General features: G+C 43.4%; 1 protein-coding gene across 1 annotated transcript in view; it reads right to left on the reverse strand.

Annotated features, from left to right (window-relative positions):
* Nucleotides 1–21,639, reverse strand: part of Mboat1 (membrane bound glycerophospholipid O-acyltransferase 1) — a 108,367-nt gene that overhangs the window by 49,201 nt on the left and 37,527 nt on the right. The window contains exons 2-3 of the mRNA XM_021180393.2: nt 1,886–2,031; nt 794–871 (exon numbers count right to left, since the gene is read on the reverse strand). Of these exons, the coding sequence (XP_021036052.1) occupies nt 794–871; nt 1,886–2,031 (224 nt within the window). The remainder of the gene's footprint in view (nt 1–793; nt 872–1,885; nt 2,032–21,639) is intronic.

Consider the following 21,639-nt stretch of genomic DNA (forward strand, 5'->3'; position numbering starts at 1 on the left):
AAACTTGAAAAAGCAATAATGTTCTAGGCTCCACAAAAGGCAAAATCAACACTGAGATTTCAGACAGACCACAGGAAAGACGGACACTGTAAAAAAAACACACACCACCGGTCTATCTTCTGACCATGGGACCCTGCAGACTACAAGGAAGAGCAAAACTACTTCTGTGCCTTAAAAGCAAACATCACAGCAAAACCTTGCTCTTTCTTGCTGAAGAGTTTTCCTTATGTTCTACATTTACGTATTCATAGAATACAAGAAATGAGTTTTGATATGCGCTAACACTCAGAAAATGGCACCCAAACTTGAGAGTGCACTTTGCCTCACATCACCCCGGCACACTTCTTTCCCCATGTCCCAGCATCACCCCACGCCAAGTAACTTCTGATCCTCTTACCACCACAGATTACCTTGTATTTTCTAAAACACAATGTGGGTGGCTTCCTTCATTCAACACATTCATTTTGAGGTGCACACATGTCATTCTGTACCTCTGCTGGGCACTCCTTTCTACAGCTGCATTGTAGTCCAGTGCGGTGACCATCTAAGCTGGACCCAGCTAGAGGCTGCCTAATACAGATAAACCCTCTTTCAACTGAATTCCACTTTGTATCTTTTTTACATAAAGATGTTTATCTTTTTCCCACATCCTTTTCCCGGAAGATTCCTATCCTCCCGATTCTCTTCCATCCTGGAGACTCTTAGACACATCACTTAGGGGAACAATCGGAATACATTTCCCCCAGAAGATTCCAAAATTCTTCCCGTACACTACTCTATCCCAGGATCTTACCTGTGAATGTTGGATACACTTGCAGTGACCATGACCCCATAACACATCAACACCAGCACAAAGAGATGTACAGCATACCTTTAAGATATAAAAAAAGGGGGGGGGTGGAGGAAAGATGCTAAAACATACTGACGTACCTCCTGGGTACCCCACTCCCATCCACCCATTCCAAAGAGTAAGCAATCAGTTAATTCACGAGAGAACATAAGTCAAATTATTGTTCTACGGAATCAAAACACTGTATCTCAAAAAAGACACCAGGAAACCTGGACACAGTTTACAAGTTGCAGCCCTAGGAATGTCTGGAATCAGTAAGTGGGAATGTTTACAGCTGGTTTACATCCATATAAAATTGAAAGCCCAAAGAGAATTATTTTGTGTGGATTTTCTGTTTTTAAGTCTCAAAGCTATTTTTCTAAGTTTCAAAGTGCCAGTACCAAAATCCCACTCCCTATATACCAGGGCTTTGTCACACAGTGGCGGATTCGAAATGTGCATCTTTTCCCAGTGGTTTGTGAAAGTATTGTGGGACCTTCACCAAATTCACAATTTCCTTGAAGAGTCACGTCTAGAAATGTTATTGTCTAAAGAGTGCACCCTAAGGAGTGTCACTGCCTAGGTATTTGCAATCTCCTGGTGTTAGCAGGTTTCCACACTAAGCTAAATCTCACATCTGTTAGAGAATGACGCATAGCCCTGATACCTGCCCTGAAACCTTTGGACTAACACCAAGTCTCCAACAGGAAGACAAGAAACACACCGTCTGCAAACATTAGGGAGGGTCCCTGTTGGGAAGAGTTAAACCTTACAGCATTCCATCTATATGACTCAAGGAGGTCTGTAGAGATCTAATCTTAAGAAGGAAAAAAAAAGACTTTCAACAGGTAGCCTCATTGTTGGCTCCAGTCCTTAACTTGAGTGAAGGCTCCCACAACATCCCCATTGGTTTACACTAAGATTTCTACGACATTCACAATCTCACCAATCTTTTCAATGCATGAGGTATTTTACAATGTCATATATTTCTTACCAAGAGTAATATCACAAAACATCCAAGCAATAAACATTAGAATTTAGGAGGTGTATACTCACCAACCAAAACAAAACACAACAAAATAGATGCCCAAAATGGTGGCCAAGGTGTGCCGGACCTCAGGGCTGGCTTTACCAGGATGTAAGTAGATTCTGAACCAGAAAGCAGCAGACAAGGCAAAGAGCTGGCAAGCCACAAAGTTAACCTGGGGAGACAGGGAAGAAAGACTTTCTCAGTGTTTTGCCTATGTGTGAATCTGCTTTGGGTTTTTCAGGCATCTATACCCAAGATGCATCTGAAGGTTAGGCTTTTCCCCTCTCAGCTGAGTGTCTGTTTGGAGGAGGGACGAGCAACAGAAGGAGAATGCAGCCTTCGCATGGTATAAAAAGCCCAGGCTGGAGCAGAGGCTGGGAGGTTAACGATACTTTTTGCTCAGTCCCCCTCCCCCCCCCCCACACACACAGGTAGAGATATGGAGGCTCTGAATCATCAGAAACTCCATTGCCAAGGGATCTGATAGTCTCTTCTGGCCTCCTGGGGTGCCAGACATGCAGTCAAAGCACACACACACAGATAGATAGATAGATAGATAGATAGATAGATAGATAGATGAATAAATAAAATTTGAAATGAAATGATAAACTCGGGGGTCCCTTCTCCAGCTCCTCCAAACCTTCAAATGCTCTCCTTTCCACAGCAGGACATGTCTAAGGCAGCAGTTCTAACCTTCCTAATGCTGCAACACTTCAATACATTTCCTCATGCTCTTGTGACACCCAACCATAAAATTATCTCGCTGCTACTTCATAACTGTAATTTTGCTACTGTTATGAATCACAATATAAATATCTGATATGTAGACAACCTCTATGGAAGTTGAGATCCACTGGTGTAAGGAGACAGGAAGTCTGCTGACTGGTTGTTTTGTTTCTGTTTTTTTTCCCCTCCGGGGGCAGTTCTGTAAAAGGAAGAGTATAATATCCGCTATGCCCTTGTTCTGTGGTTTAGATGTAAAGCGCCCCCAACAGGCTGACATGTTGAAACATCAGATTCCACAGCCGCTGGTGCTATTTTTTGAAGGTTGTTGTATCAAGAGGTGGAGCCTCACTGGAGGAGGAAGTATGTCACGAGGGTGGTAAGCCCCACTTCCTATCTGCCCTCTGCTTCCTTACTATGGATATAGTATGACCTTTCTTCCCACCATGCCTTTTTCCCATGGTGGATGGGATCCCCCACAGCGTGAGCCAACTTCCTCCCTAAGTCGTCAAGCTTTTGGCCACAACAACAAGAATAGTTAATTAATATGCTTTTTCTTCTGAAAACTTAAAAATCCAAGGTTTTGCCAAAGTGATCATCAAGTGTTTTCTAACCCCACTTTTCTTATTTTAAATCAGCACAATGTCTGCAAGTTCAAGATGTGACTCTGGGTATCCATAAGAGACACAACCCACATTAAACTTTCCAGTGTCAATCATGACCATGCTAAAAGACAGCAAACGCCCTCTGACACAAGTCTCAGTGAAGAGGTGTGGGCCTGGCTGGCTTAGCAGTAGGGCAGTCGTCTTGTGTGTATGAGGTCCTAGACTTGGTCCCCAGCACTGGCAATGAGGCAAATGAGTTTAAGGCAGACAGGAAGAGGAGGAACAAGAGGAGGACAAGCCAAAGACAGAAGAAGAGATGGAGGAGTTTACTAAAACATTAAAAGCTGGGTATGGTAGTTGACACCTAAAACCTCAGCACTTGAGGATCAAAGCAGGAGGGTCAGGAGTTCAAGGTCATCCCCTCGCTGCATATATGTGATCAAGGACAGCCTAGGCTCTCTATGCAAGCCAAGGGGGGAAAAAGAGAGAGAAAGAGAAAAAAACATTTTTTTTAAATTCCTCAAAACCCATGGGGAAAATCAGCTAATTTTTGAAAAAGCACTAACGTTTATCTTTGCAGTTTAAACTTAAGGCAAATCAAATTCCAAACATGCTGAGTGGTTTGACCATTATCGAAAGCTGGAAAAGTCACGTAAACTCTTCAAAGCATTTAGGAAGCAAAGAGTTAAAAAAAAAATTTTAAGTCATGAATAAAACCACAGGATTTCATCAGCACTTTCCCAAGCCTCAAAGAGGAGCAGCTGTTACTAATGTTCATTAGCTGTGTACTAGGGGAGGGGCAGGAGCGAGAGAGGGAAGGGGAGAGGGAGGGGGAGGGGGAAAGGGAGGGGAAGAAGAAGGAGGGGCACCAGCTCCACTTGAGTTCACTTTGTCTTCTCCAGAAAAAAAAAGCAACAATACTTTCGACCCCTTACAGAAAATGAAACTTTCAGAAAGTTTTTGGTCTGGCTTTGATGACAACTGTATTGTTTCCTCTCTGTTGAAAAGATTATATCTCACCAGACACTCAAACACACCTGTTCCCACTAGACTCCACCTTTACTTAGGCTCTGAAAAGACCCAGAGAAAAGGACTTAAAAGCCTACCATGCAAGTTTTGACCCTCTTTTAATCTAGGCTAAATGAGCAACCAACAACTGGCACACAAGAGTGAGAATCTAGTGGGAGAGCACTCCTGTCACTCCAGCAGAGGGGAGCTGAGGCAGGAGGACTGCTAATTCAAGGCCAGCCACAGGGTATATAATAAGATCCTGGCTGGGGCTGGAGAAAACAGCTCAGCAGTAAAGAGCACTGACTCTTCTTCCTGAGGTCCTGAGTTCAATTTCCTAAAAACCACATGGTGGCTCACAACCATCTATAATGGGATCCGATGCCCTCTTCTGGTGTGTCTGAAAACAGCTACAGTGTACTCATACACATAAAATAAATAAAATCTTTTTTTTTTAAAGATCCTGTCTAAACAAATGAAAACTTGTGTGCATGTATTTGTGTGTGAGAGATAGAGAGAAAGAGAGGGGGAGAGAGGAAAAGGGAGAGAGAGGAAGAGAGAGGTAAAGGGAGAGGGAGAGAGGGAGAGAGGGAGAGGGAGAGAGGGGGAGAGAGAGAGACTCCTCTCAGCCCAGCAGCCAGCCTAGAGTAGGGCATATTTATTCAGGAAAGTACCCACAGAGATATTTGTTCCATTCCATCTGTTTGGCCAGGAAATATGGAGCGTTTGTAGATGAGAAATGATTCAGGGAATACAGTATTCTTTGGAACACAGCCCTCGGGACAGTAGCAACAGCACTGCCTGGAAACCAGTTTAACCTTCTCTGGGACCCCAGATCTACTGAAGCGGGGCATTTCATGGGTGGGATCCACGTGTGTTTCTGTGACTCTTTACCCCACCATACTCCACTTTGAAACACTGATATGAATGAGAAAGAAAGCTTTCAATGGGCTAAATAATCAATGACACAAGCTAGCCAGGTAGAATGGTGTGTATTTATAATTCTGGCCTCTGGGAGGCAGAGGCAGGAGAATTAGCACAATCTTGAAGCCAGCCCAGGTTGCAACCTAGTATGTTTTAGAACCAGCCAAGCTACATAGAAAGAGCCTATCTCAAAACCAAACCAAAAGAAAACAAAACAAAAGCAATACAGCCTAAAAGTGACTGCAAAGTATTGTCTGAATTAACAAACGTCCCTGGCTTGCCCAAACTTCACTGAAGTTCCTACATCTTCTAGATCCATCTCCAGTCGTAGCAAGAACCACACTCTATCCTTCCTGCCTGTCACCCTTAGTATTTGATCAGTCCCCTGTTTCACTGTCACCTAAAGTCATCTTTGGACTAAAGAAGCTAACATGCATGACCACTTGAAGCAGTGCGTGCAATCTCTATTAGTCTACACTACCAAAATTAGCATGTGCATGCGCTGAGGACGGGATGGACTCACCAACTACTGTGGGCTGTTTTAAAGTGACCTCCCCAGCTTCTGCCTGGTACCCATTCTCTCCCCCCCCTCCCCCCCCAGCATTCACATGGAAGCCCAAGCTCCTTCTGCACCAAGAGGCAATACAGCCCTGAATCCAGTCAGCCTCTGGGTTTTCAGCTCCTAAGATGAGTTTTTCAAATCTACAACAGAGACAAACCTAAAAGTCAAGGCAGTTCCAGAAAGGGGACTGGAAAGGAGAAAGGTGTTTTCTTTTGGTTTTGGTTTTGTTTTGTTCTTTTAAAATTTCATTCAAAAAAGTTGCCTTTGTGAAAAGGATTCGACATATACCAAATCCCCCAAAGATTAAACTCCATCCCTCAGAGGAAGCAAGGATAAAGACAGTGTGCCAACATGCATTGTGATATCCTTTATTAAATCCTTCACAATTACAAGGAATGCTAGCAGGATATTTCCTTCTCCAGTGCTGTGGCCCACAGAGGCGTGACTGCTGTGGCCTCCAAAGGCATGCTGGGGGCTGCAGTTTCATTCTTGAGCTCTTAACGACACTGTTCCCACAGTTACAGTATTGTGTGGACCCCACTGTACCAAGACGCCAGCTGCTTTGTTGATCCGATTCCCAAACACAAGCTAGGCGGGCATGAGTCAGAGCCAACACATGCTCAGTTTCCACAGCCTTTGCAAGATTTCAAAGGTGCTGGTAGGAAATCAAACATGCCCCCCCCCAAAGTGTGTGTTTTTATTCCACCAGCCCAGGGTGTGCTGGGCTGCGATTTTCAAATGTGGTTCATAAAGAAACCCTCCCCCCATCCCCCCAGCTACGCTCACACTCTGCTAGAAAGCTGTTATTTGGGGATTTCTGTCTCATAGTCTTCATGGCTTCCAAATAAAAACAAACTGTGTCAGGACCTAAAAATATTGCCTTCCTCCTGATTGAAGAAAGTCAAGCACACTATTTTTAACAGATAGCAAATATCAACTATCCAAAACGATTTCCCCTCGTCCAGTGGTGTACCAAGGAGAGGCAGGTGAGAGGGCAGGCCTGGAACAGAAGACAAAACCAACTGAAAGGGCCCTGACTCAAAGGAAAGTCATTCTCCACCACAAACAGTGCTTCCTTGCCTGCACTGCATGCCCGCCTCCCAAAGGAGAAAAAAAAGCAGAAGGGAACTCAAACTGTGATTCCCTTCTGTTCCGAAGAACAAAAAGTGTCTGTCCCCCACCCTTTAGCTACTTTTCATTTTCAAAGAGATCCTTATTCCCAGTGCTTTGGAATGTCAGCAAGACATGCTTTTAAGTCTCCAAAGAGCCCATTTTTCTCCACTGCCCGTGGATAAGCAAATGTTATTAAAGATGGATAATCAATGTGCATAATTTTACAACCCAGCAAACTTTCAATTGATATCTCCTCTCATCCTGAACATAAAATGTCTTTTATTGAGTGGAGGACAATGACCCTGACTACCACACTAAGGATTCTGACAGCTTTATGCACTAGCCTGCTTCCCTAGACACAGGGAGACAAGAGCAGCACTGTGAAGTGCAATGGCTAAAGTCACAGCAAAGTCCATGGAGGTCACACGCCACTCACCGTCTCAGTTCCTAGCATTCTCTGCCAAGCATACCACTCGAGAAACTTTGCTGGATGCCTATGGTAGTTTCTATAGGCCATAACAAAGCACCACAAACCAGTTAAACAGCAGAGATGGATTGGAAGTTGGAAGGCTGAGACTGGCTTCTCTGGAACCTCGCTCCTTAGCTTTACTCTCTCGCTCTGTGTCCTCACATAATCTTCTCTCTGTGTATCAGGTGTCTTGATTTTCCATATAAGGACAGCAGCTCTATTAGATTCCATATGGCCCATTCTCATCAGAACCTCTTTAAAGACCATCTCCAACCATGGCCACATTCTCAGACACGGGGAGGTTACGACTTCAGTGTGTGAATCTAACCTGTAACACTGTCCAATAAAAACCCTCTTCTCTAGGGGAATGCCAGGGCCAAAAGAATGGGAATGGGTGGGTAGGGAAGTGGGGGGCGGTATGGGGGACTTTTGGGATAGCATTGGAAATGTAATTGAGGAAAATATGTAATAAAAAATATTAAAAATTAAAAAAAACCCTCTTCTCAAACCCATGAGTTAACATCACTGTTCTTATCCCCAAAAGACAGAGAGCAGGCAGAGTCCAAAGCCAAGGCTTCCTGGGATGCTATGGGTCTCATCATAAGCCTGGAGCCAGCTACCTAGAGGCTACAGCAAAAACGACCACCAACGGGGCCACCCAGCTGCTGGCCCTGCTTGGATGCTACTATCCCTGTTGAAAACTTGATAGCTCATTCTAGGTTTGTACATGTTGAAAAGGGTTCACTATCCATTGGCCTCTGTTTCAAACACAGAAGCTCAAAAACAGTGACAAAAAGCACTTTTTAGAGATGTGTGTATTCGTGTACATGAACTGGTACCCATCTAGTGTCTTCCTCTGCCACGCCCCACCTCATCTTTCCAGACAGTCTCTCAATGAACCTGGAGCCAATTTGCCTGAGCTGGCTAGCCAGCCATCCCAGGGATTTACCTGTGTCAGCCCCCAGCACTGAGGCCATAGGTGGGTCCACCTACGGGGCCATCTCCCCAGCCTGGCACTCAGCATTTACTGGAGCATGTTATATGTCAGGGGCTCAACAACTGTCAGTTGTCATTCAAAGCGACTCACATCTATTATCGAATCATCTCAAAGACTGCCAGTAACTGCCAAGGAAACGAAACCACCAACTCCTTAAAACACTCAAATCTATACTAGCACTCTGAGTTAAACTGAGGCTCCTCATCACCAGGCAAGACACCAGCGCTCTCCAGGGAGGGTTTGAAGTAATACTACCAGGGCTAACAGTCCTTGCCAATGACTGTTTTTTGAGTGAAACTCTGCAAGTCTCCAGCGTTTGTCTTCTCACATACCAAGTCTCCTTCAGCAGTTCTGAGTAAGATAAGATTATCCCTCTTAATTCTCAGAGAAACAATCCACACACACACTGGGTTATAGTTTAAATTACATGGGAAGATTTCTGGCTTGCTGGGTCCTGAAAATACTATGTGCATTGTATTAGTTACTAAGTCGGAACAAAATCCCTTTAAAAATGGATACAGTGGGCGCATGGGGTCATCATGTCTGCAAATGGTCATGGTGTCTCTTTATCCAGGACAAGGATAACCTACCCAGAAGTCCTGTTTATATCCCTTGGCTTAGCAGACAGAGAAGAATGAAGAAAATTCAGGACCATGTAGGATTAAAACTCTGTCTTCCAACATATTCTCATCCACCTCCTCTGAAAACAAATCCACTGCCTCTGTTAGCCAGTATAAAGAGCCAATATATAACGACAGTGTGGCTAGCATTTCTGGTACCAGGCACATGGCCAGAGCTTGGCCACGCCCTCTTTTCTGTCTAAATAAGTCTTTCATCTTCACAACTCTGGGGATATTTGAAATATGTGGTAGACAAAGAAATTAAGTCACAAAAGAGTTAAGAAACTTATCAAAAGTTCACATACCAGAAAGCCAGTAGCAATACTGGATTTGAATCCAGGGAGTCTAAGGCTGAGAGTGCGGCTCATTGGATACAATGCCTGTACAGAGCCCTGGGTCCAATGCTATCCTGGGATACACAGCAAGTTTGAGGCCAGCCTGGGTTATGAAAAGCCTTGTCTTGAAGAAAAGCAACTCGAGGCACCTGGCTCCTGAGTCCACCAATGAACACACTGAACTCAACATTGTCACTCTGTATCTGTAGGATTACCTCATTTTCCAGATGAAGAAACTTGAGCTTGGTAAGCATTCTGGGTGACAGGGCTGCTGAGTCTCAGAGTTGGGACTAGAAGCCAGCATCCTATGTGAAGTGAATTTCCTGTAACTATAATACACAGCTGGGAGAAACCATTTAAAAAGAAGAAAGGCTCACATGTTCAGTCCATGGACAGTGAGCTTTGCTGCTTCCGACACAAGATGATACAGAACATCGTGGCAGAGCATGGAGTGCGAGGGAGGCCTGCTCACCTCATAAGGTCCAGGATACAGTAAGAAAGGGGCATGCCCCAGCAACTTAGCTTCCTCCAGTCACACACCTCAATATATGGGCATTTGGAAGACCTTTCAGGCACAAATACAGCTACCTGACTCACACCCAGCAAGCCTTCCTGTGGCTGTCTACAGCCTTGGACACAGAGTCTGTACAATTTAACTGTAAACGTCTCTGACTAAAAGACCGCCCTAAGATAAAGGCTCTCAATTAACCTCTAGAATCAAAAGAACGTTAGAAAAGAAACATTTTAATTAAATTCTTTTTAAAATTCCTCCAGAAACAAAATTGAAAATAACTGATATTTGGGCTCATGTAGGAATAGGGTCTTATCAAAGAACTCTGGGCATCTGGAGGGAGTAAGGGCACTGAAGAGGCCTGGGAGAGAAGGTAGAACATTTGTGGATGATGTTATAAGCTTGAATGTAGGGAGGTTGAAGACACGTAGGAAAATAGCCCTACCACTAACAGGTGTGTGTGTGTGTGTGTGTGTGTGTGTGTGTGTGTGTGTGTGCAGTGCATATGGATAATACACATTTGTATAATGTCTACATGGCTAATATAAGACATTAACATTATGTATATATTACTATAACATGTATATGTATGTATTGCATGAGTGTATATTTATGTGTAGTCTATATTTTTATAAAATCTGAAATTTTCCATGTGACTCAGTTCCACTCAGCTGATGTTGTAATCAACTTCTCTCTATCTTATAGAATAATAAAACATAACATCCAGTAAAGAATTGCCACCATGTTCTCAGTTATATGAGAAAATAGCATCTATGCACAGTATTGTAGTGGGCATTCAGTGGAATGTGTTAGCATGTTCTAAGCTATAAAATGCCACATGAATTAGCTGTAAAGTTATCTGGGCAGTGTTGGCACACACCTTTAATCCCAGCATTTGGGAGGCAGAGGCAGGTAGATCTCTATGAGATTAAGGTCAGCCTGGTCTACATCTTGAGTTCCAGAACAGCCAGAGCTACATAGAGAAACCTTGTCTTGAAAAAATAAAAACAAAACCAAAAATCTTTAAAGTGAATTGCTTAACAAGACCGCCCTGAAATAAATACTCTCAATTGACCACTAGCATCAAAGGGATTTCCCCCCTAAAATCGCATTTATTTGGAGCAAATTCAGCTCCTAGACCTGGACCGTTGAATGCAGGAGTTCCACCAATTCCTTCGGCTGTAGCAGCATGGCCAAATCGTTCAGTTGGTAGTGGGGTCAATCCCAGGGTTCCATCTGGCATCATAGTGGCAGGTTCTGGAGGGGCCAGAGTACCAGGTGGCACAGGAGCAGTGGTCGTGGCACCCCTATTGTTTATGTGCACAGCACCTCCCATGGCCATTTGGCCCATCCGTATCTCTTGTTATCTCCCATCAGGGAAGGTTCCCTTGAATCCTTCCTGCTATCCTAGCATAGTGTCTTCTTCTCGTCGCTGCATCTCTTCCTCATGACGCCTGCGTTCCTCTTCCTGCCTGAGTTCTAACTGCTTTTGTTGCTGAACCTCTTGGTTATGCAGCCCCCCATTCTCTGAAGCTCATCAAATCCTGCCTCATTAGCATAGTCTGGTGCTCTTGGTGTGCTGCCTCCACCTCCATCTCCAGCTTTGCCGGAGCTTCCTGGATGTTCCAGTCTGCTCCATCCTGTGCAAATCTGGGTGGCTGTTCTATCTCTTTGTGAAACTGCTGGGTTTTTTTATAACCAGCTTCTCTGGAGGTCTAACCTTAGTCCATGGTGATCTGATAGGATGCATGGGATTATTTCAATCTTCTGGTATCTGTTGAGGCCTGTTTTGTGACTACTTATATGGTCAATTTCGGAGAAGGTGCCGTGAGGTGCTGAGAAGGTATATTCTTTTGATTTAGGATGAAATGTTCTATAGGTATCTGTTAAATCCATTTGGTCCATAACTTCTGTTAGTTTCACTGTGTCTCTGTTTACTTTGTGTTTCCATGATCTGTCCATTGCTGAGAGTGGGGTGTTGCGTCTCTCACTATTATTGTGTGCGGTGCAATGTGTGCTTCAAGCTTTAGTAGTTTCTTTTATGAATGTGGCTGCCCTTGCATTTGAAGCTTAGATGTTCAGAATTGAGAGTTCTTGGTAGATTTTTCCTTTGATGAGTATGAAGTGTCCTTCCTTATACTTTTTGATAACTTTTGGTTGAAAGTTGATTTTACTCAATATTAGAATAGCTACTCCAGCTTGTTTCTTGGGACCATTTGCTTGGGAAATTGTTTTCCAGCCCTTTACTCTGAGGTAGTGTCTGTCTTTGACACTGAGGTGCATTTCCTGTATGCAGCAAAATGATGGGTCCTGTTTATGTATCCAGTCTGTTAGTCTATGTCTTTTTATTGGGGAATTGAGTCCATTGATGATATTAAGAGATATTAAGGAATAGTGATTGTTGATTCCTGTTAATTTTGATGTTATTTTTATGTTTGTGTGGCTATCTTCTTTTGGGTTTGTTGAAAGATTACTTTCTTGCTTTTTCTAGGATGTAGTTTCCCTCTTTGTGTTGGCGTTTTCCATCTATTATCCTCTGTAGGGCTGGATTTGTGGAAAGATATTGTGTAAATTTATTTTTGTCATGGAATATCTTGTTTTCTCCATATTTGGTAATTGAGAGCTTTGCTAAGTATAGCACCTGGGCTGGCATTGTGTTCTCTTAGGGTCTGTATGACATCTTCCCAGGATCTTCTAGCTTTCATAGTCTCTGCTGAGACGTCGGGTGTAATTCTGATAGGTCTGCCTTTATATCTTACTTGAGTTTTTACCCTTACTGCTTTTAATATTCATTCTTTGTTTTGTGCTTTTGGTGTTTTGACTATTTTGTGACAGGAAAAATTGCTTTTCTGGTTCAATCTATTCGGAGTTCTGTGGGCTTCTTGTATGTATCTCTTTCTTTAGGTTGGGGAAGTTTTCTTCTATAATTTTGTTGAAGATATTTACTGACCATCTAAGTTGGGAATCTTCACTCTCTTCTATAGCTATTATCCCTAGGTTTGGTCTTTTCATTGTCTCTTGGATTTCCTGGATGTTTTGGGTTAGGAGCTTTTTGCATTTTGCATTTTCTTTGACTGTTGTGTCAATGTTTTCTATGGTATCTTCTGTCGCTAAGATTCTCTCTTCTATCTCTTGTATTCTGTTGGTCATGCTTGCATCTATGACTCCTGATCTCTTTCCTAGGTTTTCTGTCTCTAGGGTGTCCCTTTGTGATTTCTTTATTGTTTCTATTTCCATTTTTGGATCCTGGATGGTTTTGTTCATTTCCTTCACCTATTTGTTTGTGTTTTTCTGTAATTCTTTAAGGGATTTTTTCTGTCTCCTCTTTAAGGGCTTCTACCTGTTTACATGTGTTCTCCTGTATTTCTTTAAGGGAATTATTTATATCCTTCTTAACAACCTCTATCATCATCATGATATGTGATTTTAAATCAGAGTCTTGCTTTTCTGGTATGTTGAGGTATCCAGGGCTTGATGTGGTGGGAGAACAGGGATCTGATGATGCCAAGTAGCCTAGGTTTCTATGGCTTATATTCTTGCCCTTGCCTCTCAACATCTGGTTATCCCTGGTGTTAGCTGGTCTTGCTGTCTCTAACTGTGGCTTGTCCCACCTGCAAGCCTGTGTGTCAGTACTCCTGGAAGACCAGTCCTTTCCCGGTGTTCCTGGTGCAGAAACTGGAAGGATCCTGTCCCAGCCTGCTCCTTGGTTCCTGTGTCCTGAGGGCTCCAGGCAGGTCCCTCTGAGCAGCAGTGGTGGTCTTACTTGTGCTCACGGGCCTGTCAACACTCCTGGGAAGCCAGCTATCTCAAGGCACTATTTGGGTATGGAGCAATGGGCCACAGGATCAGCTCTAGGCACAGACGGAAACTGGAAGGATCCTGTCCCACGCTCGCATTTTTGCACCGTTGACTTTGGTTTGAACACAGGAAAGTGTCTGCCTCCCAGTCCTCTCTAACCCTGATTTCCTCTGCCCATAGTTCTTTGCTCAGAGTAAGGGCGACACTGCCCCAAGAAAAAGCCAAAGGAATCTTTAAAAAAAAAACAATTTTTAATTAAAAATTTAAAAATTCCTCCCAAAACAAGATTGAAAACAACTTGATATTTGGACCAGAGATGGCTCATCAGGTAAATGCACTTACCACCAAGCCTAATGATCTGAATTTAATTCCCAGGCCTTATGTGGTGGATAGTGAGAACCACTTCCAGCAAGTTGTCTTCTGACCTCTGAACCCACACAAAACACAGACACACACACACACACACACACACACACACACACACACACACAATGTAATTAAAAACTTTTGTTTCCTCCCAAAACAAAATTTTAAAAAATAATATTCATAGATTCTGGGGCCTCACACTGAACCACAATGGAAGAAAGGCATCCTTTCTCTTATAAAACTTCCCTGAGTGATTCTACCAGGCAGACAGAGCTGAGATCTTGCTTAGACTTATCATACTGCTAAGTGGCAGATAAGAGGAGATATAAGCATATGTAAGCTACAGTGGTTTAAAGGCATTACAAAAATTTATCAGACTTTCCATTGATTTGGTCCAACCCCCCCCCCAAAGTGGTCCCTAGATGTCCATACTCTCTAGAGAAGGAAATGGAGTCTCCAAACAGCTAACTCTGTTTTTACCACCTGGCCAGTGGGGACTACGATATCACTGAGCCTTCTTTGACCTGGCATTCCTATGTGCTGGCTCAAATCCTGAGTGCCTTTATTAACACTCCCTTGCTCCTCCACATCCTCTGCTGTACACATTGGAAGAACCTTACAAGGAAGACTTAGAGCATTGTGGACCTAAGGTTTTACAGAAGGTTTAAAAAACAAGCTGGGATCTTCCTGTCTCACAGCACTGGGATAGCAGGCCTGGGAGGCCATGCCTGGCTTTTCACATAGAAGCTGAGATTTGAACCTAGTTTCTCCTGCTTGCTTAGCAAGTATTCTTATTTTTATAGGCATCTCCCCAGCCCAGGGAGATGCCTATAAAACACTATTAAACACTGTTATAGCTGAATATGTCTTCAAGTATTCTAAACTTCATATGAAAGAAGTATTGCTAGGTTGCACTGAACAAAATTGTAGGGTGATTTGAAATTTTACAAATGAACGAATAGTGAGGGGCTGTGGGGTTGGTTCCGTTGATAGAGTGCCCACCATGAAAGCATAGGGTCTGAGTATGGATGCCCAGCAGATGTTCCTTGTCATCACAGAAGACACCTGATGTCAACCTCTGGCCTTTCTATATAGACACAGATACATACACATACAGAGGTACATATACATAAACATGTACATATACACACCTATCCCATGCACAGCACACACACACACATACACACACACAGACACATAAAACCAACTGGTCTATATGGGGTACATAAGGCAATTCAGACAAGTTAAACTACTGCCCTGGCTTCCAGGACTGAATGAAACATACTGCAGGGATGCATACCTTCCCTTCTTCCAAGCATCAAATTAAAAGATAAAGTCACATTTAAAAGAAGTCCACCATAAGAAGCCATCTGAATTTTCACGGATTTCATTTTATTACTAAAATGAATAAATCCTCACTTTAAATAAAATGACAGAATCTATTTTCAATAGAAGATGTAAAAAATGAAATGAAGGGATGATCTCATCATCCACCTTCCTTCCTTGGAGATCAGAGAACATTCCTTGTTTTCTATATTTAATTTCAATAGAAAAATGTGGTTTCTAATCACAGGCATTGGTTTCTCCTTTGGCTTCATACAGTTGTAGTGTAATGACAACCCTGTGATGTGGTTTTCCACTGGGCTATGAAGGCGGGCATCTTTCTCGGTATGTTGATTCGTTCTGTCAACTTGATTGCATTAGTAAATGCCTGGGGCATTAGCCAAGCACTCTTCTGGGTATGCCTGTGAGGGTGTTTCCAAGAAGACTGGCTGAGAGGGAAAGACCGATCCTGAATGTATGGCACTATGCCACACACTGGGATCCAGACTGAATAAAGAGAGAAAGAGGGGTCAGTTGAGCACTGGATTCCTGGTTCTGCTTCCTGATCCACCATGATGTGAACAATCGGTGTTCTGCCACCATAGCCAAAGCTGGTTCCACAGCTTCTAGGCTGAACTGTCTCCTGCACTGTGAGCCTGAGCAAGCTTCCCTTCCTCAAGTAATTCCTCTACAGTAGGGCAGCAGCGAGAAGAGCAACTTAACACATCAAATTCACTCATCTCTAGTTAACCTGTATGTTTTAAAGCTGCAGAGTACATCACAGCATGGGGCGGTCGAAGGTGAATGAGCACTCCTCCTTCATCCTTAGATTTTTACAGATGGTTCCTTTCCTGGGAAGGTATATCAGTCAGCTTTGGGTTGCTGTGACAAATACTTGGGGTAAACCAAGTATTTTTGGTTTGTGTGACAAAATACTTTGGGGGTAAACCAAGCCACAGAGGTTTTTGTGGTTCACAGCTATAGAGGTTTCCATCCAGGGCCACTTGGTCCCATAGCAGTGGTCCTGTTGCCGGGCAGAACACCTTGGTGGGAAAGGCATGAGGAAAGAGCTTAGTTCACCTAATGAATGCAGGGAAGTAAAGTAGGAGAGAGGAAGGGCCAAGGTCTCCATTCGCCCTTCAATGCTATCCCCGCCCCAACCCTTTAACTAGTCCCCTGTCTTGCAGAAGATTCTACCCAACAGTGTCAATGGCTGACAACCAATCCCTCAACACCACGGCTTTTGCAGGATGTTTAAGATCCAAACCATAACGAGGAAGAAGCATTCTACTTCCTGTCCACCCTGAGGAGTTGCTTGGAATAAAGTTAAAGGGAAGCACTGAGCATGCCCAGTCCGGGCCCCAAGTGGTTTCTTCATTGAGAACCAGCCTGTCTACACGGAGCATTCCCAGACCTGTGCTCCCTGCACATTATCCCACACAGGAGTCTTGCTGCTCTGCAGCATCAATATGGAGGGACAAGAAGTCACTTCCATTCAAGAGTAAAGCTATATGGCAAGGCCTGATGGTACAGAGGCCTGCCTGAACTACACAGTGAATACAAGGCACTTGGAAAAATATCGTTTGCAAATAAAAAGTGAAGAAAGGGGTAGGACTGGGATTAACCCTCAATACTCCACCAGTAATAGTCATTAATAAATAATACATAACCAGTAAACCCTTTGTGATCCAAGAGTTCCATCATTATTAAAGTAATATTTCAATCACTGGTAATAGTTGCTTGGGTCTTATTTCCAAATTGGTCCTAAGTCAAGGAGAAAAAGCATGCATATTGTGTATCAAGTGTCCAGGATGCTATGCTCATGACAGCATTCACACAACCATTCTACAATTTCTCATTTGCTTACAGCTTTTGTTGTTATAAGCTGCACCATACAGAACACTTTCATACATAACAAATACTCACTGATGTAATTATATGGCTGTAAGTTAAAGTCCTAGCTCCACCCAATGATAGAGTTATTCAAAATTCTAAGTCCCATTACTTCTGTTTTCCAAACATGAAGCCAGTTTCAACTGCTACTAGTAAGACTGGTTCTTCCCCTGCCACAGCCCCTCCTGCGGCTGGCATTGGATGGAGGAATCTGCCCTGTAGTTTTCAATCAGGTGGGGAGAAACTGAGGGGCACTACTTCCAATTTTCTGATTAGTAATTGAGCCCATTTCCCTGCCTGGCTGGCCTTTAGGCAGGGAGTTCCGTGGTCACTAGACTAACTAACACCCTCAAGCATTCACTGAAGAGAGGGAGCAGCACCCGGATGAGCTGAACACAGTTCCTCAATCTGCAGAAGCTAGGAGGCAATAAACAGTGGCACAAGTGCCAACTTGTCCCCTGCTATAACCTCAGCTGAATCACGCAGCCTGTGTCTCTATCAAGGAAATATAGGGTTGGCAAGAGGGTTCAACAGGTAAAGACACTTGCTGCCAAACCTAATGGCCTGAGTTCAATCCCCGGTACCCACACATACAAACCCACATACATAGATAAGCAAATAAATGTACGCACATAAAATACATACACAAAACTTAGACTACTATAGTTGCTCTCCCAGAATTAATCCATGTCCGGTGATGCACATAGCACCCACCCCAGCACTGAGTGTGCAGCACACTCTAGATGTTGCAACTAGCCTTTTTTGCACCTTTGAACTGTTTTTCTGACACAGAACAGGAGAGATACTCGGAGGCACTACTTAGAGGCTATCATTTTTCTAAATAACCCTTGGTATAGGTCAACCCTTCATGCATAGGATGAAGAGAACTCCCCCAAGTCACAATGACCTATCAAACAATAAACTCCTACACAGTTTAGTAACCAGCATGCCCTACGTGTAAAAAGGCAATCGGATTGCCTGCCAGTTTTCCCAAATGACATTCGGATTCATCACTGTGTTTTAAAGAGACAACATTCACAACTCAATGACCAATCTCCTCTCTACTTTTAAATTCTTCAGTATTTATATTCACATTTGAAATGCAAAATTTAATTTTAAAAATGAGTCCAACCAGCATCAATAATGTGATAAAAAAATTCTCTCTCTCTCTCTCTCTCTCTGCGCGCGCGTGCGCGCACACACACACACACACACACACACACAGAGGGTGTTTAGCTGTTTCCTGTAACTAACAAGGCAGTCAGTATAACTATCACCAGTGTTTTCCCACTGGGTAAATTGAAGGTTAAATAAGGTAAAGAAAAAAACAAAACAAAACAAAAAAGACAAGTTCCCAAATGGCTTCTTTGCCCCATAACCTATGTTGTCTCCTAAACAAACAAATGAGACTAACTACGGGCAATCTTTTTCCTGGTGACCTTAAGATAAATGTTATTATTCCAAAGTAAGGTTCTCTACAGTCATACCCATCAATAATAATTATTATCATAACTACAATTGTTATTGTTCCTGTTTAGATCTTACCATGAGTGAGACCTTTGGGGACAAAGGTAAAAGCAGAGGGAGGGCTGCTGTCTTATGCAATACCCGGGGGCAAAACCAATTATCTCAGAATATGTTGTGAAATTCTCAAAAGTCCCAAAACAAAATTAATTTTAATTTGTCTTAATTTGAAAATAAAATACATTGCCATTTAGTTTTGATAAAACAAAGCTCTCGTGGGGACAGGTGGAATACAGCACAAATGTCACATCTCCAAAAGTGGAAGGACCCGAGGGCTCAGTGGCCACTGTGGAATGGAGGAGGGTGGCTGTCAGAAGAGGGATACTGTGACTGTGTATTCCCTAGGACCTAGGTTATTCTGAGCTCTCATTACACCATCACTTTCTCCAAAATATTTGTGTAAAATAAAAAGGAAGTCAACATAGACCAAGAGGCAAAGCCAACTGCCGGTCCCTAAGAGTCACCCTTCTTCAGGTGCAGACACAATTACCAGCTACAGATTAAGTCGATTTTCAATAGTGGGCAAGCTTTTCTTTAGGGTGCATTAATTTTCCAACCTTATCAGCTCTGTACAGAAAAATGAAATTACCTGTAGTTTTGTTTGTTTTATTGTAACAGGCTATAGTTATCCCAGGCTGGACTAGAACTTCGGATCTTTCTGCTTCAGCCTACCAAATGCCAGGGCTACCGGCATGGGCCACCACACTCAGTGTGGATTTCCATTTTTAAAATCAGACTTCATTGTTGGTTCCCACCCTTCATTCACAAACTACAGAGCACACAGGCCACAGAGCACACAGGTGCTCTGGCCAAGGCCTAAATTCTCCTACTTGACCAAAGCCGGTGAGCAGATTAGATTGGCTCTTAGCATCACTTGCCACACCTCTGCCCTTCTTCTTGACACAGGAGCCAGGTCCTCCTGCCCCGCTTCTCTTGCCTTTCTGCTCACTGTTATCTCCTCTCCTTTGAGGATGCTGCCTCCCACGGCCTATACCAGGCTTTTCTTCTACCATGTTATAAAAGCAGTGTCACCAATCACTTCTACAGCACCAAAACCCAGTTGTTACTGTTGGGTTCTCTGTTCCACCTAGATGTCTCTCCTGAATTCCCAGCATAGGCCCTCCTGTCTTTCTGCCATTTCAATCCACCTATAACAGCTCATAATTTTCCTTTTGTTTATCCAACTCCACTACTTATCTAAGGCAGTGCTTCCCAACCTTCCTCCCGTTGCATCCCTTGACTACAGTGCTCATGTTGTGGTGACACCTTGACCATAGAAATATTTTTGTTCCTATTTCATAACTGTAATTTTGCCACTCTTATGGATTGCAATGTAAATATTTTTGGAGATAGATGTTTGCCAAAGGGGTTATTACCCACAGGTTGAGAACCACTGTTCTGAGGAAGACCAGATGACTGCCTCACTCTGTCTTATACTCACTGTATAGGCTCAATCTGTCCACACTGTATACTGTGCTCTTCTGCCCATCATGCCCATCTTAAATCCACTGACTTCCCCCTATACCTACCATACTCCTGCCAAACCTTTATATCATAACGGTATTACAATAATTCCAGAAACTGCCTAACTGACCTCCAGTCCTGGTTTTGTCCATTTCTCCTCCTTAGCCCTGATCTCAGTTTAGAGTCACCTCCTGCTAGAAGCTTTCTCTCATCAAGTTCCAAGATAATAGACTGCTGCTGCTGCTGCTGCTGCTGCTGGGCAGTACCCTCGGAGTCCACAGACACATTCTTCTGTAGGGATCTCTTTCTTCACCTAAGCAAAAACCTTCAAGAAGGCGGAGTCCATGCCTCCTCAGTGTGGCTGTTGTTCTAGACTCAGCTAATGTCTGCTCAAGCCACGGGGGCGCCAACAACCAACCAGAGGAACAACTCTACCCAAATCTAGCTTGACAAATGAGTGAGTTTACTGTGGTGACTTACAGAAACATGGACCAGAGGTGACACTCAGGGTGTTGCATCCCCAGAGAGCTTACACTGACCTGGGTAACAGTTGGGGAAAGTTACACCCCTAGCTCCCTTCCCAATTTGCAGGCAGCACCACCAAAAAGTATCCTTGCTCCAGCAATTGCTTATGACTTTGATGACTTTGGGAAAGAGCTCTGTGACTTTTGTAACTTTCATGAACTTTGGGGGCATTATAAGTTTAGTAAGTTTCCTATTTTATGAACTCCCCCACCCCCACTCTGAACAGTAAAGCTTCAATTCCTAAGAAACAGCTACACAACTGGGACCGTAATGTCCACTGTCTCCATTAGGGGCTCAATACTGTTAATAAACAAATGGCGAAGACAGTGAATGAAGGTTAGGTTAAGAAGCAAAAGAGGTGATGAGCTTGTCAGGGGAGTTTTCAAAAAGTAGGTAAAGGGAAACAGAGTGGAGAACTGGTAATCCAAGGCCTGTAGTCTGGACAGACAATGTCAGCTTGATCCAGCCAGGGACAGATGCTAAGAAAACCTTTGTCACAAGTGTGATGTGTGACCATGTATGTTCTAGACCCACTGGTGAGTTCATCAAAAATGTGACCCTTTGAGAGTCAGGTGATGGTTTTTCTTTAGCAAAAATATCTTGTTCAGATCAAACCTTCACTTCCGCCTCGAATGGGAGACATTATAATTAATCCTCCAGAACCAATCAAGGAGTAGATCACACCTGAACAACTGAGGAAGGAAAATGTAAGAGAAGTTACTTCATATACCTGAGGTACAGTGCTATGAAAACCAACTCTCACGGAGGTTAAAGACTTTCATACTGCACTTACCAAACCAATGAAGGGCCTGCAGCCAGAAACTAAGCAGAGGGGCCAGAGAGATGATTTGGCTGTTACGAGCACTTGTTGTTCTTACAGAGGACTCAGGATTAGGTTCTTAGCATCTTCACGGGAGGCAGCTCACAGCAGTCTGTAATTCTACTTCCAGAGATGTGACACCCCCTTCTGATCTCTATAGGCACGGCACACCAAGACACACACACACACACACACACACA

Source organism: Mus caroli, unplaced genomic scaffold (genome assembly GCF_978045245.1).
Source record: "Mus caroli unplaced genomic scaffold, Mus_caroli_1 scaffold_15, whole genome shotgun sequence".
Classification (NCBI taxonomy): Eukaryota; Metazoa; Chordata; class Mammalia; order Rodentia; family Muridae; genus Mus; species Mus caroli.